Here is a 22830-nt window from a genome sequence, read left to right as displayed (position 1 = left end):
CCGCTCGACCGCTCGGCCACGGGACACGTTTGCATCATTCCCATTGTGCATGCTGTCTTCGTAGACCAGGCGGTGAGCGCCGAGTGCCGATCGGGCATTGCGTGCGTGTGTGTGATCGTGTCTGTGCGTGCGTGTGTGTGATCGTGTCTGTGCGTGCGTGTGTGTGATCGTGTCTGTGCGTGCGTGTGCATCCACAGCAAACTGTTCCACGTGAGGGCGGTCACGCAAGGAGACGTTTACAGGGCCGAGGCCAAGGACATCCCGCAGATATTTCAGGTGGTGGTCGTGATGCTGTTGCGCTTTGCCTCTTCGTAAACATCTTGCTCCACCACCTCTTTGGAAAAACCCACATGCATCATCGTCATCATAATCAGTCATCATCAATCCACTGCTGGATGAAGGCCCTCCCCAAGCTATTGCCAGTACCAGCGATCACAGAGTGGTACGTTGCAGGTTGTGCTTCAACACTGCCGAGAGATGCAACACCAAGACAGTCGATATCACCACCACAATGCCCTGTCCCCCCTCGCTCTCCCCTCGCTCTCCCCTCGCTCTCTTCTCCCTCTCCCCTCCCTCTCCCCTCCCTCTCCCCTCCCTCTCCCCTCCCTCTCCCCTCCCTCTCCCCTCCCTCTCCCCTCCCTCTCCCCTCCCTCTCCCCTGCCTCTCCCCTCCCTCTCCCCTCCCTCTCCCCTCGCTCCTCTCCCCAGATCCTGTACGCGAACGAGGGTGAGAGCCGCAAGGACCAGGACCCCGAGTCGACGGGCGCCCCGACGCCGCCGCCGGCGGCAGCCTGCCTGCCGCACCGCGGCCACGAGTTCATCCCCACGCTCTACCACTTCCCCACGGGCTGCGAGGCGTGCGCCAAGCCGCTGTGGAACGTCTTCAAGCCACCTGCCGCGCTCGAGTGCCAGCGCTGCCACTTCCGCTGCCACCGCGACCACATGGAGCGAGGCGACGAGGCCGTGCCGCTCTGCAAGGGTGAGCCGTGGCGTGCGCCCCACCGACGGGGCCGTTCTCCCGGTGATCGCGTACGCCGGTGAATCCCGCTCACCCGGTGATCCCGACCACCGGTCATCTCGATCACCGGTCATCCCATTCACCACGCACAGCGACCCGAGACGCCCCGGGGTAGTGGTGACCTTGCAGCCCTGCATGGCACGCGTTTGGCAGACGGACAGAGCTGGTGCATTGACGCTTTCAACCTCAGCGTTTCGATATCACCACGGACGCGTCTCTCCCCTGTCTCTCTCTCTCTCTCCCCACCCGTCCCCCTCCCCGCTGTCCGCTCCCTCCCACGCCGCAGTAACCTTCGACATGACCAGCGCCAAGGTGCTGCTACTGCTGGCCTCCACGCCGGACGAGCAGAAGCAGTGGGTGTCCCGTCTGCTCAAGCGCGTGCCCAAGAAGCCGCCGGGCCTCGCCGACCCATTCCTGCGCGGCTCTCCCCGCGCCTCTGGCCGGGCCCAGGCCACCAAGGACTCGTTCCGGCGCCAGGCCCGCCCGCCGCCGCCCAACGCCGCCGCTGCCGCCAAGACCAGGTCAGCATCGCTGGAGCGCGGCGCCTCCGCCGTGGCGGCCGCCGCCGCGGCGTGGACCGGATCGGCGGGGGAGCTGGCGTCGGCGCGCACGTACAGTTCGGTGTCGGCGCTGGAGTGCTGGGCCGGGCGCGAGTCCGAGACGGATTCCGGCTCGGACTTGGGGACCCCGTGCACGCCGGCCGGTGAGGCCCGGCCCTCGGATCCGGCCGTGGCCGAGCCGGATCTCGAGCCGGGTGACGAGACGGCTGCTTCCGTTGTTCCGGCCGCGTCGATGTCTCCGGAACCGTCGTCGCTCTCGGCGACGTTTCCGGCGGCCGTGCCGCCGGAAACGTCGACGACGGCGGCGGCGGCGTGGCCGCAGCAGTCGCTTCCGGCCATGTTTGCCGGCCCGGGCTCCGTGCTGGCGTCCGTGCTGGCCTCGTCGGGGTTTGCGACGGGCCGGCCGGCGCCGCACGGCTCCGGGTCGGCCTCCGCTCTCGCCTCCGTGCTGGCGTCGGGCCTCACGTCGGTTTTCTCGTCGGCGATGGTCGCCCGGTCCGCCGTCCCCGCTCACGTCCCGGCCCGTACCGGAACATCGGCCGCACCCCCCGCCGGGGCCTCCCCGGAAGCAGTCGATGGCGAAGAGGAAAGCGAGTAACGCCGACGGTTCGCGCCGTGCTCGGAGCCGCCCGGGTCTCGGCCTGTGCCCCGCCTTGTGCCGTGAGCCACGAGGTCTCGCCCTCGTGCAGTGCCGCTCTTCTCACGAACCGCACGGGATCGGTTCGGTTGGGGGGACCGGCTTGCCGTGGGGACGAGGGTTCGTTTGGCGCAGCCTGGTTGCAGCGCCGAGCTGGCGCGCGTGGGTAGCGGGGCATCGGACAAAGCCGGCCGGCCGGCCGTCCGTCGGATGGCAAAGCAGCTCGCTCACAGCTTGAGTTGGGCGCAGGAACGCCAGAGGCTCTGACCGCCACTCCTATCCGTCGTTTTCCGCCAGTCATTCCGTCCTCCACCGTTGTCATTGTCTGTTATTTCACCCCGTGTCCCCCTCGCACTTTTTAATTGATTTACTCTTGAGCACACACACACACATTTTATTTTTTGAACTTTTATTTAACATTTTTTTGTCTGCACGCCATCTCCGTCCATTGTCGATTTTGTCCGTTTGAGTTTTGCTGCGATTTATTTTTGACGTTCGCTTTCATTTGATTTGTGTCGTGTGCCCACCCTCCCTGTCGTCCCCCGTGCCTTTTAGTTAATGTCGGCCATTGTGAAGATCCACTCCGCTGTGTCCCGCCATCATCCCCCCCACGCTGTCACGCTCATTCCCCCGAGACGGAACGCTCGGCGCGACGTTTACCCGGCGTTCAGAACACGAAGACTCTACTTCAAAAAAAAAAAAAACATCCTTCCCCCCCCAACCCTCGCAATGAAGAATCGTGGCTCGGATCGTTCGGTGCCATCTCGGCCGAGCCGTGCGAACACTGCCGCCGGAAAGGAATTACACGTCGGGCACATCTTCAACGCGACGCTGTTTTAATGCCACCGTTGCTTGTGATGATTGTAATTATGGTTCGTATAATTGTGTTGATGACGGTCTGTGGCCTAGCCTGCCTGTCCCCAGGGAGTTGTGGGCAACGCTGCGGGAAGCCGAGGAAACGACGGTGGCGGTGATGGCCGCTGTCGCTCTGAGGTCCTTGCCAGCTTACGGGGCAGGTGTCAAGGCAGCATTTTCTGTAGAGCCTGTGGTTGAGGAACCTTTTCCTTGCTTGGGGTCTCAAATCGAGTTTTCGGATACCTCCCTTGGAGAGGTCCCTTGAAGTGATCGAAGTGGTCGAGGTGAGCTCAAGTTTTAAACACGCTTGTGTCCCGATGCCGGGTCCAAAATATTCCCCACACCCGATTGGCGCGGCTTCGACGCTTGCGGCGATGGGGGTAAAGTTTGTTTTGTAGTGGTAGGTCATAATTAAATTAATTTGTGGGCCATATCTGGCCCGTGGACCAAATAAGTTCCCCATCCCCCCCCAAGCTGTAGAGAATACCCCAGCCAGCAGGTATGCGGGTGCGTGCGTATGCGTATGTGTGTGCGTGTGCTCAGTATAAACATACGTGTGGGAAGTGGGGGTGCAGTGGTGAGCGCGTTGCGTAATCGAACCCAAGTTGGATTACCCGCCAAGGCTAGAATTGGTGGCAAGTGATATGCGAACCGGTTCTGGGCCTCTCCTAGGTCAACTTGGCCTTAAAAACGGTACATTGTGTAAATATTAAGCATTGGGAAGAGAGAGAGGTCGCCTGGAATGTGGTGCTGACGGCACTGCCCGTAGGTGCTCCGTGCCGGCCTTAATCAGGTGCTCGCTCACAGTCTATACGGCAGTGTGGGGGGGTGGGGGGTTTTTGGATCTGCATGTAGAATAAAACAAATAATTCCGGCAGTAATACCGCACACGTGAACAAAGACATCGCCGCTTTCGCCATTGCCGCCGCCTTACAATAGAAACGAACAACAACGCGAGATCCTCGCCGGCTGACGTTTCGGGCAGTGGCCCAGAGCAGAGAGATAGAGAGAGAGAGAAAACGGATCGACTTAACTCCTGAAGTCTTCTAACCCTAGTCCTACCTAGTCGTAGTCGTCGCTCAAGCCATCCATTGTCGGGCCGTTTGGAATATTTCCTCCAGGTGCCGCGTTCCCATCGATCCCCCAGGGCTTCATGTCCGCATGAAGCCCTGGGGGACAACATTTAGCGAGGAGATTGGCGGCGCAGTGGTTGGCGCGTGGCGCGGTAAGACCGGAAACCGCGGTTCCATTACCAGGCCGCGGGCAACGTCATCATTGGAGAGCGATATCTAAACCAGTGCTGGGCCGCCCATTCCCCTTCGCCAGCCCCGCTGTCGCCATTGTGGTGAAGTATGGTGAAGGGACCCCCGAAAGCCGACATGGCACACGGAGGGAGGCATTCCTCCAGCAGCGGAATTGACAAAAGTCCCGCACCGCCGATTCCCCGCACCGCCGATTAGCACGGTTGGCTACGTATGGTGGGAAAGAAGTTCAACGCGTACACAAAGGGAGTATTAATGCCGCATGTTGTGTTTTTGATGTGCTTCTTGTTTACAGGTCACCATATAAAGTGGTCCAGATGTCTTGTGACCACCCGCCCTCCCCTCAATTAATTGACCCCTGACGTTTTTTTTTACCTTCGTATATTCATTTATGTTTTAAATAACCCTTAAAAAAAGATTACGTTTTACAGAATTAAAAGGGGGGGAAGGTCACAAGACATCTGGACCACCCCGTATTTAAATGTACTCGTCTATGTGTGAGTAGGCTCATAACCCGTCACTGTGATTGTGACATGAGTGGAGCAACTCTGGTACACGCATAGACACTGCTGTGAAGATGAATTTGCACGCTGCAGGATGTGCGTGGGATAAAAGATTGCGAAAACACGAAAGCGGGTTCAAGCCAAGAAATCGAAAATTCTTATTTTTACAAAGTGTCCTTTGTATCGAACGCTGCGGTGTTCTTTGTGATACGCGCACGTATCCGGGGTATGTGGTGCCGATTTTCAGATGAACCAAACAAAGATATCTGAAAATCGGGCCGATGTAGAAACGACATTTCGGTTGATCCAGGGGAAAAAAAAAAGAAAAAAGGTCGATTTTCGATTGATCCGAAACTTTTGACGTCACAGGACACGATGTCACTTTTGTTCCGTCGCTTCCAAAGCAACTTCTCCCACCCGAGGTGACGTCACGTGACGTCGGGGCACGTGACGTTTTAGCTCGAAGACGCGTTCAATTACCACGTGCTGCACGCCGTCCGGGAGGTCTGACAATTCCCCCTCGGAAATCCAGCGTCGTCCGAAGGTTTTGCGTCCCCGAAGCTCATCGCATCGTAAGCGGTGTTGTCATTTTAGCCTGAACGCAGTTCCCTTGAATTCCCGCCACGTCCGCCTCATCCTTCTTTGTCCCCGTGGTTTCAGTCGCGTTGCCAAACCACTCCCGGATTGGCCGGGAGTCTTTAACCGGAATTTTGCAACCATCTCCCGGTGACTCTTGAGAGCAATCCGGCAGATTTTAAGAGGATATTTTGGTAAAATAAATGGATAATAATTGACATTTGTCCATAATAGTTTTTTTGGGGGTTAGAGCGTGTAAATATTTGTCATGTGTCGTTAAACCCGCCACCACTCGAGACGGCCAAATTAGTACGGGTTGTCACGCACACAAAACGTGCCAATTCGTCACTAGTACAACACACCGGTTTGTTGGAGAGCCAAGCCACAACATTTACAATCTGAGTACGACGTTTCGCCAGTAATTAGAACTAGCTTCATCAGGCGACAGCCAAATCTGGCGAAACGTCTTACTCAGATTGTAAATGTTGTGGCTTGGCTCTGCAACACCACCGGCGTTGCTGGACGAGTAACGAATTGGCACGTTGTGTTTACGTGACAACCCTGGCTAATTGGCTGTGTCAAGTGGTGACGGGTTTAACGACACATAGATTTACACGATCTAACTTCAAAAAGAAACCCGTATTATGGATGATATTGGTCGTAAAAGCCGACGTGTTAAACCGAATTAACATTCGTAAGGCGCATCTTATCCGTAGATCCCAATGACCATGATTTATACAGAAGTAACATTCTTTTTTATCAATGACAATCCTTACACCCACGCGATAAGATGGTGACTCGACGTTGATTTTGTCAACGAGTTGAACAGTACAACATTGCGTAATGTTGTAAAATAATAATACAAATTCTCCCGGATTAGCTTCAGTCGAGAGTTGGCCACCCCAGTGTGTACAATGATAGCGGATTGTTGCGGATAGGCGTTTTGTGCCTCGCGCCAATAAAAGCCCAGCCAACGAGCACAATTCGGCCTCTTGTGCAAGAACACAAACAGAATTTGCGTCTGACGCCTTTCCAAGTTAAATAACAGCTGCCTGTACGAAGCCAAAGTCGCGGTCACGTTGAAGAAAAAGCAAAAGCACATTCCTAACGTTTTTACTTCACAATTGTCGCTATTACTTTTACGGCCATAGGGAGGGAAAGCCACGTGGTGGTTGATATCCACCAGTCCTCGGGCAGACGAATCTTCGTCGAGTGTTCAGCAATTCGTGTTTCTGTTGGGGTGTTGGAGGACCTTAGGCCCGGAGTAAACGGGCCATGTCGAGGCGCTTCTTCCTGTGCCCTTCTGCCCAGCGGAGCCGCTGCCAGGGCCTGGCTGTGTGGCATCCCCGTCACGCCGGGCGCCAACGTGCGCCGCTACTTGCCGTCAGCCGAGAGGCTTCCGTGGGCCAGCGCGTTGGAACAATCCGCTGTGTTGCGGGGGGGGGGGGGGGCCTCCCAAGCGTGCTCGTGATTGTTTTCGCTTTCCGCTGCAGTCGGCGACGAGTTCGGTTGAGCGTCTGGTGCGCACGATCACGGCTGCGAAGGGCGGAGTTTACTATCGTTTTATTTATGAGGCACGGTAAATATTTTTTATATATATAAAAATCTATACGGTATATGTATCGTTACAAGTCGGTCCTGCACGCAATCTATAAAACGATGGTCACCTATGTGTGTGTGTATGTGTATATGTCTCTGTAGGTGCACTAAGCCTGGCACAGGTGCCCTGGTGACATCGTCACTTAGTGGCGAATGGTGGTTTTGTGTGTGGGGAGCAGTGGTGCAGTGGTGGTTGGAGCGCTGCGCCACAACCCCAAAGACCACCCGAGTTCGATTCCCGCTCACGACCCATAAGCAGTGGTGGATTCTCCCAGTAGCACAAGTAGCTACTACACATGTAGTAGTAGCTGCACGTGCAGTAGCTGCACGTGCAGTAGCTGCACGTGCAGTACAAGTAGCTGCACATGTAGTAGCTGCATGTGTAGTAGCTGCATGTGTAGTACAAGTAGCTGCACATGTAGTAGCTGCATGTGTAGTACAAGTAGCTGCACATGTAGTAGCTGCATGTGTAGTACAAGTAGCTGCACATGTAGTAGCTGCACGTGTAGTAGCTACACATGTAGTACAAGTAGCTACACATGTAGTAGCTGCATGTGTAGTAGCTGCATGTGTAGTAGCTGCATGTGTAGTAGCTGCATGTGTAGTAGCTGCATGTGTAGTAGCTGCATGTGTAGTAGCTGCATGTGTAGTAGCTACATGTGTAGTAGCTACACGTGCAGTAGCTGCACGTGCAGTAGCTGCACGTGCAGTAGCTGCTGCACGTGCAGTAGCTGCTGCACGTGCAGTAGCTGCTACACGTGCAGTAGCTGCTACACGTGCAGTAGCTGCTACACGTGCAGTAGCTGCTACACGTGTAGTAGCTGCTACACGTGTAGTAGCTGCTACACGTGTAGTAGCTGCTACACGTGTAGTAGCTGCTACACGTGTAGTAGCTGCTACACGTGTAGTAGCTGCTACACGTGTAGTAGCTGCTACACGTGTAGTAGCTGCTACACGTGTAGTAGCTGCTACACGTGTAGTAGCTGCTACACGTGTAGTAGCTGCTACACGTGTAGTAGCTGCTACACGTGTAGTAGCTGCTACACGTGTAGTCGCTGCACGTGTAGTGGCTGCATGTGTAGTGGCTGCATGTGTAGTAGCTACGGGCCCCGCACTTCCAAGGGCCCCACGCTAAATGCTTTCACGCTATCAATTCCAGTTCAGTGATTCTACACTTGCTCTATTACTATAGTACTATACTGCCTTCAACTTAGGTGTTTAAGGTTAGCGATTTGTCGTATTATCTGGCTGTATAGCAAATGAAAAAATACACTTAATTTACTATGCAAGCACATTTTTTAAAATATTTATTTGTTTTTATTTATTTAGCGCCTCTTTATAACATATGCTACAAGCCCCGCACTACCTTCATCCGGCACTGCCAAGAATTGATGCATATTTGAACTGCTCCTGGGTCTCCATTAGGTCGACTCGGCCTCAAATGAGTATCTGCTGTGGTGTGTAAACATCAGCACTGGGGAGACAGATGGACGGACGTGGTGTTGGCCACCCACCCCCTCGTGTACTGTGCCGGCCTTCGTAGGTGCTCGCAAGCAGCACTCGCCCCAAGTCAGGCTATACAGGGGATCTTTGTGTATGAACTTGACCTTTTCGTTAATTTTTTATGTTTTGGTTTAATGTGATTTAGGAGTCACCCCCATCGCTGCCACCAACCCCAATATAGTAAAAACGCTTTGTATGATTGTAAAGCCATTTTCTGTATAAATCAAAGCAGGTCTGCACGATGCATGAGAGTGTCACATTTTGGACGTTGTTTCTTCAAACCCTTACCAGGGGCTTCTCGGTTGCCGTCACTGAATCTGGCTCCATTTCCGATGGCGATGCGAGACTCCGATCCGGAGAAACCGATGCACGATCCAATCCGGGGGTTTCGCACAGACTCGGGTGCACGGGCCAGGCTCTTACTCTACATCGAGTCCAACAGCCGCGCTTGAGATGTTTGTGAAGCCCCAGGTGGAACACTTGCAGTCTTTCTGGACCGGAGTCTGGACTTGCATTGCGCCGAGGTATTTGTGACGTGGGTTCCTCGTCAATTGCCAACCTGGGACATTGTTTTGGGATTCCTGTGTTTGGCTTTGCGCGCATTTATTTGGCGGTCGGTGTGATGTCGGTCAAGGAAAATGGTTGGGCTTCAAAGGTGGCCAGAGAATTAGCAGGTCAACAGTGCCATCGTTGAATCCCATCCGTGCAGAGATTAGCATGGGTGGTGGTGGGTGTACTGTGGGCACTTGAGTTTCCCACGCACACGAAGCCAAACACTCTTTCGTGGAATTGGGCCAAAACATCGTGGCCAGCAGACTTAAGCATTTGGCATTTTAGCTCCCGAACGCATCGCTGCCATCGTACGCAGGAACAGAATGAAAAAAGTCTTAACACTCGGCGAGAGCTTTCCTGTATATAAACAATGGGACAACTGTGACATCACACGACTGTGACGTCACCACGCATCATCAGTAGAGTTGTAATTTCAACGTAATCTTTATTTCAATATTTTCCGAAACGTGACGATCGAACGAAAACAGGAGTGGGACAGATATTCAATTTCCCCCGCCCGAACACGCCCCCTCCCCTCTCCGAGCTAGTTTTACAAATAAAAATAAACAAAATAACGAGAGAGAAAGACAAATATTTTAAAATAGCACCAAGCACGCTGAACGTGCAGGGGGCTACAAGCGGCTGGACCCTAATCTTAGCCAAAGCCTTCATCCGCAAATAAATATACAGAGACGTGAAGCGGGCACGGCCGCGTCAAGGCTACGCCAGCCAACAAGGGCCCCTCGGCAATGAGTGGGGGGGGGGGGGAGGCATGAACAAGTGGTTCTGAAATTGTGTACATTCAAAACAAGTGGGCCCGGTTCGCTGGAGAGGGGCCGAGCGTAATGGCCGTCAGCTGTGGAGTGCTCGGGCGTTGTCACTGCCCTCGAGTGGCCCAGGCACCCCGCTGGGCTACGAAAAGAGAGCGGAGTGGGGGAGGGGGAAGGATTTGGGCAGTTGCCCCCGCCCCCCCCCAATGCCATCACGGAAGGTGGCAATGCCGGGCCACGCTGCCGCTAATCGGCGGAGCCGGCACTGCTGTGAATCCGTGGTTAAAGCCGCGCGGCCGTGGTCTCAGCCCGGTCACCGCTGACTGCCAAGTAAATACAACAAATTTGTTGTTGATTTTCTGTTCACCTAAATTTGGCAAAAAAAAAAATGTCATCTTCATGAGAATTAAAAATTAACCGTTTGACCGTCATGCAAAGCAAACGGCGATCTCACAGCAAAGTGTGGAAAAGTGCACCCCCGACTGTCGTGAAGACTAAAAAAAAAGGCCTCGTGAAGGCTCCTCCATTCCTGAACACGTGTGTGGGGGGGGGGGGGCACAACAGCGCTGTGACACTTTACAAATGGATCCCTCAACTTACGGTCGGCACGACCGCCATGATTGTGCATTGGAAACAAAGGTGCACATTTTGGGGGAAAGGACAAAGAAATACATTGTTGAGCGAGAGAGCCGGAGTTGAACTCACGGTCCGAGCTGTTGAGAATACCACCCCCCCCCCACCCCCCAAAGTAACGTCGATTAGTACCAAGCTCAATATAAATTGGAATCCAATTGAAGGCTATTTATTGAGAGATGCGCCAGGTGTGAGCTCGACTGCACTGTGAACGTCTCCGTTTGACAAGTCGAGAGCTCTCGATCGAATCCCTCTCCGTTTCGGTCGACATGAAGCGCACCTCAAGCATCACCGCCCTGCGGTCCGGCCGATCAGTAATCGATAACGATGACTCGTGGTAATTGTATCCACTCGTGTGTGTATGTGAAAATCGAAAGCTTGAGATTCCTATGACCTCAATGTGCCCAATCTTGGCGGATTTTAGAAGCTAAGTGGCAGCGAGCCTGGTTAGCGCTTGGATGGGCGGGCAACACCATGGTGCTTGCCAGGTGTTTGTCGACCCCTTGTACAGAGCTCGGTGGCTTTTCCCCGGTTATCTCCCACAACAAAAGCCAAACTCTGAGTTTGTGGAATTGGTGGCCAAAGCGTCCCAATTTAGCAGGACCCTCCTTAAAAACAGAGCCCTGAGTCTCGGTGAGGCTTTCCTGGGTGAGTTCCTGGGTTTTACGACGGATGCTGAGGCAACGACCCTGGGTGGATCGAGAGGAGGTGGAGTTCACGCCTGTATTATTGCGACATCTGAAGCGCCCTCATTTGACGGTTCGGTAAACGACAACCCCTTGGGACGTCTCCTAAATGATACATTTTCGGCCGGAGTGCAACTTCTCACTAACGACATATTTCTCAACCCACAAAACTTTCATGCTTGCTCAAGCTGCACTTGATTGACATGTCTTGGCAGCGGCGTCCAGAATTTGTATTTACAGGCCCATCTTATTCAAATCCCAGGTAAGTTGGGCACAAACATTCTGAACGCCGCCAAACCGGTTTTCGGGCCGTGCCACGTTCCGTTCGGCACGACGTCCGCGCCGGTTCGCTCCGCGTGCCCCCTGGATGGCTTCTTCAATCAACTTTTCTCAGGCAACGTGGAGCGAAGCGTCGGGACGTCGCGCCGAACCACGCGTGGACCGGCGCGGTGCGAAAAGCGCGTCGAAGAAGCCGTGCGGCAGCCGCTCCTGAAGTCGTTTCTTAAACCCAAGCCGGCTCCCTTCGACGGAACACCGGGCGATTGGGCGTAAACGCCGGACGTCCGAGCGAGCTGTCTTTCCATCGACGCTTTAAGCCGACGGCATTCCCATTAGTCTCCGGCGCGCGTGGTGTCCGCGCTTGGCAAGTCTTTGAATTGCCGGAGCGGTGGCAGGGCAATTCGCGCGCCCCGCTACGAACCCGCGCTACGAACCTGCGCAACCTTCGTTCAATTCACAACCACCGTCGCTGTCACCGCACCGAGAGACGTCTAAACCGAATCCGCGCTTCCACCACCACCGCACCGCGTATGAACAACAACACCCCCCCCCCCCCCGAGAGACCCTACAAAAAACATTTGGGAGGCCTTCATCCAGCAGTGGAGTGAGAAAGGTCTGTAAATTAAAAACAAAACATTTCGTACGATTCAACAAGCGGAGAGCGTCTCTTCGCATGGCTAACTGGCAGTGATGAGCATTCGCTATCGCAGCGCGTGAATCTCACAGAATTCACGCCCCCACCCAACCCCCACCTCCGTCCCCCCCCTTCCCATCCCATGTGGAATTGTAGCTGCAAGGTTGCACCTCAACATCAGTATTCATTTTTTTTTTGGTGTCCCGACAGCAGTTTACATTTAGAAATCCTACTCGCACCGCGGCCATGCTTTGGGGTCGGGGCAGAGGAAGGGTTACGGCTTGGGTGAGGTTCGTGGTTTTGGGCTTTAACCTAACCCCGGAAGCGTCTGCGGTCATCGCGAGATCAAAAACACCGTGCAGTGGCTGACTACGAGCGTCTCAGTTGAGACGTTGACGTAAAACGCTTTACGCAATATATATTTTTTAAGTAACACGAGCGAGCGAAGAGCCGGGCCGCGACCAAGCGGCTATGTCGGATGCGTTGACACGGGACGTGAGCAAAGTGACCCCACGGGAAAGGCTGGGGCGGGGGCGACGCTCGGACAGAGAAGGGCAGCACAAGTTGGTACGGGGGCAGGCACCAGCTCGCACAAGTTGGTACGGGGGCAGGCACCAGCTCGCACAAGTTGGTATGGGGGCAGGCACCAGCTCGCACTTGGCAATTTTCCCCGATAAAAGTTTGACCCCATTTTTGTCGAGGACTTCTTTCAGGGTGCCCGAGAAGAAAACAAAGACAAAAGCTTATACCAGACGGAGGGACACGGTAGACGGAACACGCTCTACGAGGGCACGACACCCACACGTCTTCCACCCATGCTGCTCATACGAAGTCATCCCACGCCGCCCTCCCCCCTTGAAAGAATCCACTGGGGGTTGTTTTCACCTGGGTTGAGAGTTCGACTCCCGCTGTGTGGTCCCGCGGTGTGCGAGTTAAAGTGCACAAGCGAGCGATCCCCCGTCCCTCCTGTACCACCCCCGTGTGTCTCTGCACTACTCACCTGTACCACCCCCGTGTGTGTCTGCTCTATGCACCTGTACCACTCCCGTGTGTGTCTGCTCTATGCACCTGTACCACTCCCGTGTGTGTCTGCTCTACGCACCTGTACCACCCCCATGTCTCTGCTCTACTGACCTGTACCACCCCGTGTGTCTCTGCTCGACTGACCTGTACCACTCCCGTGTGTCTCTGCTCTACGCACCTGTACCACCCCCGTGTGTCTCTGCACTACTCACCTGTACCACCCCCGTGTGTGTCTGCTCTATGCACCTGTACCACTCCCGTGTGTGTCTGCTCTATGCACTTGTACCACTCCCGTGTGTGTCTGCTCTACGCACCTGTACCACCCCCATGTCTCTGCTCTACTGACCTGTACCACCCCGTGTGTCTCTGCTCGACTGACCTGTACCACTCCCGTGTGTCTCTGCTCTACGCACCTGTACCACCCCCGTGTGTCTCTGCACTACTCACCTGTACCACCCCCGTGTGTGTCTCTGCACTACGCACCTGTACCACCCCGTGTGTCTCTGCGCTACGCACCTGTACCACCCCCGTGTGTGTCTCTGCACTACGCACCTGTACCACCCCGTGTGTCTCTGCACTACGCACCTGTACCACCCCCGTGTGTGTCTCTGCTCTACACACCTGTACCACCCCGTGTCTCTCTGCTCTACCCACTTTTTTTAGCGATGGCCAGCGGACAGGGCTTACATTCGTTGGTCTCTCAAAAGGCTGCTTCAGTGGCGGAGGGGGCTACCCGGTAAAATATATATTTTTTACGCAGCTGTAAATAAAACATTCCACATTTTTTCCTTAATTCACTTGCCATAATGGGGCAACAGTCGACTCTCCAATTTATCCGGGTTCATTCGGAAGCCGGGCAGCCCTGGTAAAAACAAAACGCGGATGATGCCCACCACGACATTCGGAATATACAGACCGCGTTGGGGGTGGGGTTCAGATGTAGAACGTCCCGTCCCATCCCTTTGTATTGCATCTTCAAAGTCACCGGTGGACTTGCCGGTGCGTTTTGCGGTCACGTGGGCACCGAGGTCGGTGGGCCCTCGACGAGTGAGGAGCGGCTGACTGATTCAACCCGCACCGCTCGCGCATAACCATGTGTTATAAACATTCTTCGCAAGCGCTGGAAATCCGCAACTCCCGGGGTGGGGGGGTTACAGTCCACCCATGGGCGATGGAGAGTTCACACATCTCCGCTTCACGGTTGAACGCCGCACGAAGGCGTTCGTTAGTATCGGGGGGGGGGGGGGGTTGGAGTGGTTTCATTGACCCCTGGGGGCTCGTCTCGATTGGCCACTTGCTCCGTTTCCCCGCTCGTTTTTTTTAAGGTTAATCTTTGTTCAAGACGCGTCAAGGGCGGGTTGGGAGCGGGTGGGCAAAGAATATTCATAAAAACGCCGGCAACTTTATTTTTCCGACAACCGGTTCCCCTCCCACCGCCCCCCCCCCCCCGCGGTTAAGTTACAAAACGCGATTCGAGATCGAGTTCAGAAGATAAAACATAAAACATAAAACATTTGGCGATGACGACGACGCTGCTCGACTCTGTTGTTCGTGTTTAAAAGGTCACGGCGCACTCCTCCCAAGGACGGGGTTCACTCCCCCCGTCGCTCCCACGGCCGCATCGCCCCGGCCTTCACCAGCAGCACGTGAGCCCCCCCCCTCTAACTTATCATCTTGCCCTTGGTGTCTAAAAACAATCTAACTGTAAAAGGTGCTTCCCTGCAACTGCTTGCTCGCGCTACTGTTGGCGGAGGGGGGCCCCGAACAACGCTCCAGGGAGCTCTGTGTGGGGCCCCCCCCTCCCTTATTTGGTCTACTCTTCCACGCTGCCACCGCCGGTGCCTTCGAAGAGGCGGGAGCGCACGCCCCACGTTGTACGCGACCAAACGCGGTGCCGTGGCGAACCCATTTATGCTGCTGGGTGTACAGAAGAGATGGCGTCGTGATTATATTTATTACACTTTTTATACCTGCGTGACTTTACCGAAAGATCCAAAGGGTACGAGATGGCGGTGGCGGATTTTTAAGAAACCTGCGCCGTTGAAATTCAGCCGCTGAGCGCACGCACACCGAGCGATTGAATCGAAGCTGGGACCTCTGGACGGCGCACACCGCAGCCGGCGTCTCGGTCACCGTGGACACAAACTAATGTACACACGGGGGGCAGCGGCGCTCTGGCCTAAATGTAGATGTTGGCTTTTCGTCGAGGCTGGCGGTGGGAGGGGGGTACGGGCCCCCCTCCCTCTCACAGCCGCTTGCCTGGCTTCACCTTGCAGGAGGGCGCGGTCGTAATGAGCCCCCTGTGTCGCATCATCGTGTTGGCTTTCGCGTCCTTCGCCGCCTGAAGCCTTCTGCAAGGGGACTGCTGATTGGACAGCTGCTGCTCCTTGATGACTGCGGTTGAGGGTCGGGTGGGTGGCAACAAGACAAGAGCGACGGTCGTTAACGGAGCGAGCGGGTCGGGCCCGTGACCTCCTGCCGGCGGGCGGGCGTTCGACACTTCACGTGGCCTCAACGTGCACACAGCCTGGCACAAGCGTCGTGGTGACATCATCGCCACTTTGTGGCGAATGGCTGGTTGTTGTGTGTAGTGAGTTGGCACAGTTGGCGCATCTGCCAGTCATCTCAAGTCCGTCAACCCATGCCACCCTGGGTCTGTCGCGTGAACTCCTGCAAGCGAGCCCTTCGATGCTTCACGTGGCCTCAAAGTGCACCGAGCATGGCACAACCCGCCGTGGTGAAGTCACCGCCACTTAGTGATGAACCACGGTTGTTCTGGGTAGTGAGTGTGAGATAGCGAGTGTGTAGGGAAGCACGATTATACGGGTGTGTGGATTAGTGTGCGCGCAAGAGTAAATCAGTGAGTGTGTCGGTGTGCTGGTTTGTAGCCGAGCGACGTGAGTGAGTGTACAAGTGAGTGAGTGTACAAGTGAGTGACCTTGAGCGTGGCTGCATGAGTGAGTGGCTATGTGAGTGGGCATACGAGCGACTAAGAGTGTGTGAGTGAGTGTACGAGTGCGTGATTGAGTGACTGCATGAGTGAGTGAGCATGAGAGTGACTGAGTGAGCATGAGTGCGACGCATAGGAGGAAGCGAGAGTGAGTGTACGAGTGAGTGGCTATCCGAGCGAGTGGGTGAGAGCGGTTCAGGTGCTGTCCGCACCACCTTCTCGCCCGTGGAGTCCCGTCGCCAGACTCAGATCTTCGGGCAGCTCCTGAGCCTGCGCCACCGCCACGCGGCTCCTCTTCTCCCCGTCCACCTCGTCGTCCTGCAACGCGCACACACGCACACACGCACACACGCACACACGCGCACACACACACACGCACAGTCGTCACCACCACCCACATATCCTCTCTCATTTCGGCTACATACACGCACGTGTACATGCATGCAAAGACACAGATCCGCCATGCAGCCTTAACAGACTGTTGGGGCAAGTGCTGTTCGCGAGCACCTATGAAAGGCCCGGCACGGCACGCGAGGGGGAAGTGTGGCTGGAACCACGACCTTTGTCTCCCCAGTGCTGATTTTTATGCACCGCACCAGTTAATAATTTAATGCTGAGTCGACCTAGGGGAGGCCCAGGACCAGTTCAGATATTCGTCATGGGTAATCGAACTCGTGTCGCCAGCTTTGTAGTGCAGTGCGCTAACCTCTGCGCCACCAATCTCCATAACATGTGTAATATACACATACACAGACGTGTACATGCACGCACTATGCAAACGTAAAAAAAAATTTTATCGCTTCACTTGCCAGGTTTTGGTCGTCGTCTTCAAGCTCGTTAAACGTTCTCTTGATGTTCGGTGAACAAAATCTGTGAAAGGCGCGCAAAGAAGCAGGGAGGGGGCGCACGCTTGCAATTACAGACGATGAGCCCCACGCACAGGAGAACGCTCCTTCACGTTACACATCGGTCTGACGCCGCGCAGTTCACGTGAGGAACCACAGACGCGCACGCGGCGGAGACAGCCAGAACCGGCGCTACCGACGATTTCCCAAGCTCTGTGGACCTACACATCGGGATGTTCGGGCAACTCCCATTAATGTGGCAGGAACCCAGGCAACCCGGAGAAAACGCACGCGGTACGAGGGGGCAACGCCCTAGCCCATACAGGCAGAACGAGTGGAGTCCGCAATTTGCTGTACCGCCTTTGGGCCAGCCAGTGTACGGCACACCCTCTTGAGGCGCACGGGGAAGGGAGTTTCTCGACGTCCGTGTGTTCCGTCAACCCCTCGCGGATGCTACCTCTGGCGCTGGATTACAGGCCACTTGCATAGCCACCACCGTCCAAGCACGTAAGAGACGCAATCACAGTTAACCGTGAGAATTTTTTTAGTTGGGCTTGGGCAGGTTGCTTCACGATGGCTAGAAGGGATGGTGGCCGGTGGCCGAGACCAAGGGGAGAGTGGCAGTCCAAGGAAGGAGCGCGTCCCAGAGGATGGAGACTGCTGGGAATGCAGCAGCAGAGATACCGACAGGCTGGGCCTCACCTTTTCAGTGACAAGACGACTCCTCCTTCCATCTCCATCTCGCCGAGCCCTTCTGCAACGAGCGGGGGGTGGGGGGGGGTTTGGAAAACAAACCTCAAAAAAAGCGATCGCTGTTTGTCGAGCGCCGAGACGGCTGGGAATAAGACGGGCGGCGTCGCACGCACGCACGCACGCACGCACCCCGTCGCACGTTCCCGCACGCAGTTTGGTCTTTGTAAGGGGTTCATTGAATCGCGGGTTTACGGAAGCTAACGGGCAGCGGGTTCGATGTGTTGCGGTTCATTGGATGATCGCGCTCGTCGCGTGACCGATTTGATGAGCGTGTTACGGGTCGACTCTGAACGACCCAGGGGATCGGTGCATGGAGGGTGTAGGGGGGGGGGCGGTACCTGGGTCTCCGTGCCGCCGGTCCACCTCTTCCACCTTGACGAGGAGGCTCCCCTCCAGGTGCGTCACGCCATCCTGCGTCACGCACAAACGGCCCCCCGCGGTCAAGCACGGCAACCACCACACGCAGGCACCACACAACCGCCACCACCACTCTCACCACCACTCTCACCACCACTCAATGGCCGGTGCCTAGGACCGCTGCTACGGTTGCAGCCACCGAAAGCGGACGGCGAGACTCGACACGGGTTACACCTGCGCACGCGTGCGCACGGGAATCTTTGACGTACGTGTACATGTGAGAGTGCGTGCGCAAACGCATTTGCAATGACACTGGGCACGTGCGCTTGTACGTGTACACACACACACACACATGCACGTGCGGTGACGTCAACGGTGAAATCCAGGTTGCGTGCGTGCATCGCACCAGGGACGTTTCTGCGTTGGCGTCGCCATTGGTGGCCGCGTGCCGTGCACCGGCGCTGCTCCTCGCCCGGGCCGCCATGGAGGCCAGGCAGACGATCACTGCACGCGGTGGGTCGCAACGCATCACCAAACTATAAAACCAGTCGACAATTTGTATTTTTTATTTTTCCAGTTCAGGCCCACTGAGCTATATAGCAGTTTTTTTTTCAGAAGCGACCTGGCCACAAATGATAGCTCTATGAATTGACTCAGAATCATGCGGACATTTCTAGGAGCTAAATACTCTAAATGCGTGATGTTGATTCTCAATGTGGAGGGAAAAACCAGAGGACCTGGAGAAAAATCCACGCGACAACAGGAAGAGAGACACGCAAACTCCGAACATAAAGCAGGCATCGGGGTCGGGATGGAACCCACGATCTCCTGCATACTAGGGGAGGTAGTTAAACTCTAGCCACTGCGGCGCTACATTGAGAGGGTCCGGCTACTTTGGGATGTTTAGCCAATTCCATGTTTAGCCCAAACACGACCGCACTCTCACCACGCTGCCATGTGGTAGCTAGCTCTTTGCGTAGCTTTGCACTGCGAGGCCAGCAGGCTGCCCTGGTCAATGCCGCTGGCGCGAAGGGTCAAAGGTGCGGCCCTGAAACCGCCTCGCTCGTGCAAGGGCTTCCACAAGAAGGGTGCTCTGTAGAGGCCCCCCCCCCCCAGAGGGTATTTTTGGCCTCCTGGCTAAAGACGCCTTGGGGAAGTTCCTGCGAACGTATTTACGGTAAGGAATAAAGAGTTGCCTGCCGCCTGCTTCGCAGCGGACGTTTAGCGACCCCGTGACGCGATTGGAAACGGAGTAGGCCGCGTGTGCCGGCGTCACGGTCCAATTTTGTTTTTAAGTAGCCGCAAATTACTTCAACGTAAAAACACAGCGCCATTGCCGTCTGCCGGTGGATTAAAATTAAAACCTCTGTGACAAATAGATAACCATGCGCCAAAGGAATGCCAAGTATACTCGGTACTAATATTCAGCCAGGTCAGTGTTTGGATGCTTGCCCATCGGGACTTGCCAGTCAAACGCTCTGGAATGGAATTGGCTAAACATTCCAAAGTAGCGGGACTCTCTCAATGTAGTGCCGTGGTGCCGACATCTTAACTACAGTGAGGGAAATAAGTATTTGATCCCCTGCTGATTTTGTACGTTTTCCCACTGACAAAGAAATGATCAGTCTATAATTTTAATGGTAGGTTTATCTGAACAGTGACAGACAGAATAACAACAAAAAAATCCAGAAAAACGCATGTCAAAAATGTTATAAATTGATTTGCATTTCAATGAGGGAAATAAGTATTTGACTCCTCTGCAAAACATGACTTATTACTTGGTGGCAAAACCCTTGTTGGCAATCACAGAGGTCAGACGTTTCTTGTAGTTGGCCACCAGGTTTGTACACATCTCAGGAGGGATTTTGTCCCACTCCTCTTTGCATATCTTCTCCAAGTCATTAAGGTTTCGAGGCTGACGTTTGGCAACTCGAACCTTCAGCTCCACAGATTTTCTATGGGAGTAAGGTCTGGAGACTGGCTAGGCCACTCCAGGACCTTAATGTGCTTCTTCTTGAGCCACTCCTTTGTTGCCTTGGCCGTGTGTTTTGGGTCATTGTCACTCTGGAATACCGATCCACGACCCATTTGCAATGCGCTGGCTGAGGGAAGGAGGTTCTCACCCAAGATTTGACGGTACATGGCCCCGTCCATCGTCCCTTTGATGCGGTGAAGTTGTCCTGTCCCCTTAGCGGAAAAACACCCCCAAAGCATAATGTTTCCACCTCCATGTTTGACGGTGGGCATGGTGTTCTTGGGGTCATAGGCAGCATTCCTCCTCCAAACACGGCGAGTTGAGTTGATGCCAAAGAGCTCCATTTTGGTCTCATCTGACCACAACACTTGCACCCAGTTGTCCTCCGAATCATTCAGATGTTCATTGACAAACTTCAGACGGGCATGTATATGTGCTTTCTTTAGCAGGGGGACCTTGCGGGCGCTGCAGGATTTCAGTCCTTCACGGCGTAGTGTTACTAATTGTTTTCTTGGTGACTATGGTTCCAGCTGCCTTGAGATCATTGACAAGATCCTCCCGTGTAGTTCTGGGCTGATTCCTCACCGTTCTCATGATCATTGCAACTCCACGAGGTGAGATCTTGCATGGAGCCCCAGGCCGAGGGAGATTGACAGTTCTTTTGTGTTTCTTCCATTTGCGAATTATCGCACCAACTGTCGTCACCTTCTCACCAAGCTGCTTGGCAATGGTTTTGTAGCCCATTCCAGCCTTGTGTAGGTCTACAATCTTGTCCCTGACATCCTTGGAAAGCTCTTTGGTCTTGGCCATGGTGGAGAGTTTGGAATCTAATTGATTGATTGCTTCTGTGGACAGGTGTCTTTTATACAGGTAACAAGTAAGAGTGTGCTCCTAATCCCAGCTCGTTACCTGTATAAAAGATACCTGTGAGCCAGAAATATGATTGAGAGGGGGTCAAATACTTATTTCCCTCATTAAAATGCAAATCAATTTATAACTTTTTGACATGCGTTTTTCTGGATTTTTTTGTTGTTATTCTGTCTGTCACTGTTCAAATAAACCTACCATTAAAATTATAGACTGATCATTTCTTTGTCAGTGGGCAAACGTACAAAATCAGCAGGGGATCAAATACTTTTTTCCCTCACTGTACCTCGCCTGGTATACAGGAGGTCGTGGGTTCGATCCCGACCCTGACGCCTGTATTTTTGGAGTTTGCGTGTGTCTCTCCCCGTGGTCGCATGGATTTTTCTCCAGGTCCTCCGGTTTTTCCCAAATTTAGAATCAACATGCATTCAGAGAATTTGGCTGCTATAAATCTCCACGTGATAAGCCACTTCGTTGAACTATGACCAGGTCTCTTTTTAAAAAAGGTATGTAGTTCAGTGGGCCTTACCTGCTTAAAAAATATATATATACCCGCCGGTTAGAGGTGTCATTATGCATATGGGAAAACAGGAGGTGTCTGGCGATAACACAAATAAGAGGACATCATCGCTCAAATCGTGTGTGTGTGTGACATCTGCTTACCATCCTCTTGCTTGATGACCACGGTGGGCTGATGGCAGATACCTTGAATCTTCTTCGACCCTTGAACTATGACCTCATCCATGGTGGACGAGTCGGCCGTGTCATGTGACCTGGGCTTTATGGCCGTGCTGCTGATGACCTGTGGGGTAGTGAAAAGGTCACAGGTTACGGGACGCCACCCACGGAACTATTCACCCCTCGATCTGTTCAAGGAGTCGTGGCGATTCGGTGTCTTTTACTGCTTCTCTGGCAACAGAACAACAATCTGACAAACTGTATGTGGTATGACCCCCTCCCACCACCCAGCCAACACAAATCAAACTGCAACGTGTGCAAGTGTTTGGCACGCCAATTATTACAATTCTCACAACTGATTCCAGCAACTAGATACGAATTTCACCTCTATATTTGGTCTTGAGCATTATCCTTTATGTCACCGGCAAACGGAAAACAACAGTAATTAGCTTGTTAAAACACCTGTATGCATGACGGTTTAAAGAAATACGTCTGTGTCGGACTTTCCCAGAAATATTTGCGAGTCAAAGGTGGGAGAACCATGCATTAATGGATTTTTTTTTACGTTGAATTCATGGTAAAATGTATCCCGACAGTTGTGACATTTCCGCCGTTGGGAATTCGGTCCAGCCCACAGATCGACACCAGGCCAGAGAATCTGGACCGCAGCTGAAGATTCCCACAGTACTCGACCCGGTCGTCCCACGATAACGTGGGAGCGATGAAAAAAAAAAAACCTCACCCCAAAGCTCACTGGCTTCTCCACTTGCTTCTCCTCCACCGTGCTCTTCTCCACAGGTCGCACCACCTCCACCCTTTGACCCTGCCCCTGCTCCTGACAGGTCACGACGCTCATGGGCGCCGCTGGCCCCGCCACGTGGCTGCCAGTGGCGCTGCCGGTGCCACCGCCGGCGCCAACGCCATGCTCATTCGCATCGCCCCTGCAGTCGGCGGTCGCCCCCGCCTGCTCCTTGACCGCGCAGTCCGAGTTGGTGACCCAACGCTTGCGCTGGGCGAACTCCAGCAGCAGGGCGGCCTCCAGCGGCAGAGTGTCCGTGTCGAGCGATGTCACCGCTCCCGCCGGCGCCTCCTGGGTGGCCAGGCTCATGATGATGCTCGCCGGCTCCTGCGCGTGGCTCTGCGCGTGCAGCCACGGATCGAACGCCAACATCAGGCCAACGTTGCCGTGTTTACTGGGGTGATCGATTTCAAATCGATTGAACGGCCGCCTCATGACGCGTCTGCGTGCGGCTGCATCGTCATGGCAACGTCTCATGCGCGGGGAAACAAAATGGCCGACTTTCTATTGCAAGCTC

General features: G+C 54.5%; 2 protein-coding genes across 6 annotated transcripts in view; one reads left to right on the top strand and one right to left on the bottom strand.

Annotated features, from left to right (window-relative positions):
• Window positions 1–7080, top strand: part of LOC116945169 (rho-associated protein kinase 2-like) — a 63220-nt gene extending 56140 nt beyond the window's left edge. For all 3 annotated transcript variants that reach the window (XM_076068926.1, XM_076068927.1, XM_076068928.1), the window contains exons 31-34: window positions 198–276; window positions 708–978; window positions 1304–1538; window positions 2770–7080. In XM_076068926.1, the coding sequence (XP_075925041.1) occupies window positions 198–276; window positions 708–978; window positions 1304–1538; window positions 2770–2773 (589 nt within the window). In that variant the 3' untranslated portion in view covers window positions 2774–7080. The remainder of the gene's footprint in view (window positions 1–197; window positions 277–707; window positions 979–1303; window positions 1539–2769) is intronic.
• A 2409-nt stretch (window positions 7081–9489) lies between these two features.
• The window catches only part of LOC116945298 (uncharacterized), a 42641-nt gene continuing 29300 nt past the window's right edge, over window positions 9490–22830 (bottom strand). For 2 of the 3 annotated variants that reach the window (XM_076068925.1, XM_076068924.1), the window contains 8 exons: window positions 22257–22652; window positions 21500–21638; window positions 18401–18498; window positions 17976–18048; window positions 17587–17638; window positions 16849–16909; window positions 16252–16357; window positions 9490–15483 (listed from right to left, as the gene is read on the bottom strand). In XM_076068925.1, coding sequence (XP_075925040.1) covers window positions 15335–15483; window positions 16252–16357; window positions 16849–16909; window positions 17587–17638; window positions 17976–18048; window positions 18401–18498; window positions 21500–21638; window positions 22257–22652 — 1074 coding nt within the window. In that variant the 3' untranslated portion in view covers window positions 9490–15334. The remainder of the gene's footprint in view (window positions 15484–16251; window positions 16358–16848; window positions 16910–17586; window positions 17639–17975; window positions 18049–18400; window positions 18499–21499; window positions 21639–22256; window positions 22653–22830) is intronic. The other variant, XM_032959712.2, reaches the window with a different exon arrangement.

This window comes from Petromyzon marinus, chromosome 23 (genome assembly GCF_048934315.1).
Source record: "Petromyzon marinus isolate PM22_M1 ecotype Great Lakes invasive population chromosome 23, UKy_Petmar_22M1.pri1.0, whole genome shotgun sequence".
In the NCBI taxonomy this organism is placed as follows: Eukaryota; Metazoa; Chordata; class Hyperoartia; order Petromyzontiformes; family Petromyzontidae; genus Petromyzon; species Petromyzon marinus.
Note: the sequence above shows the minus strand (reverse complement) of the source record. Positions and strands in the feature narration are given on the sequence as shown.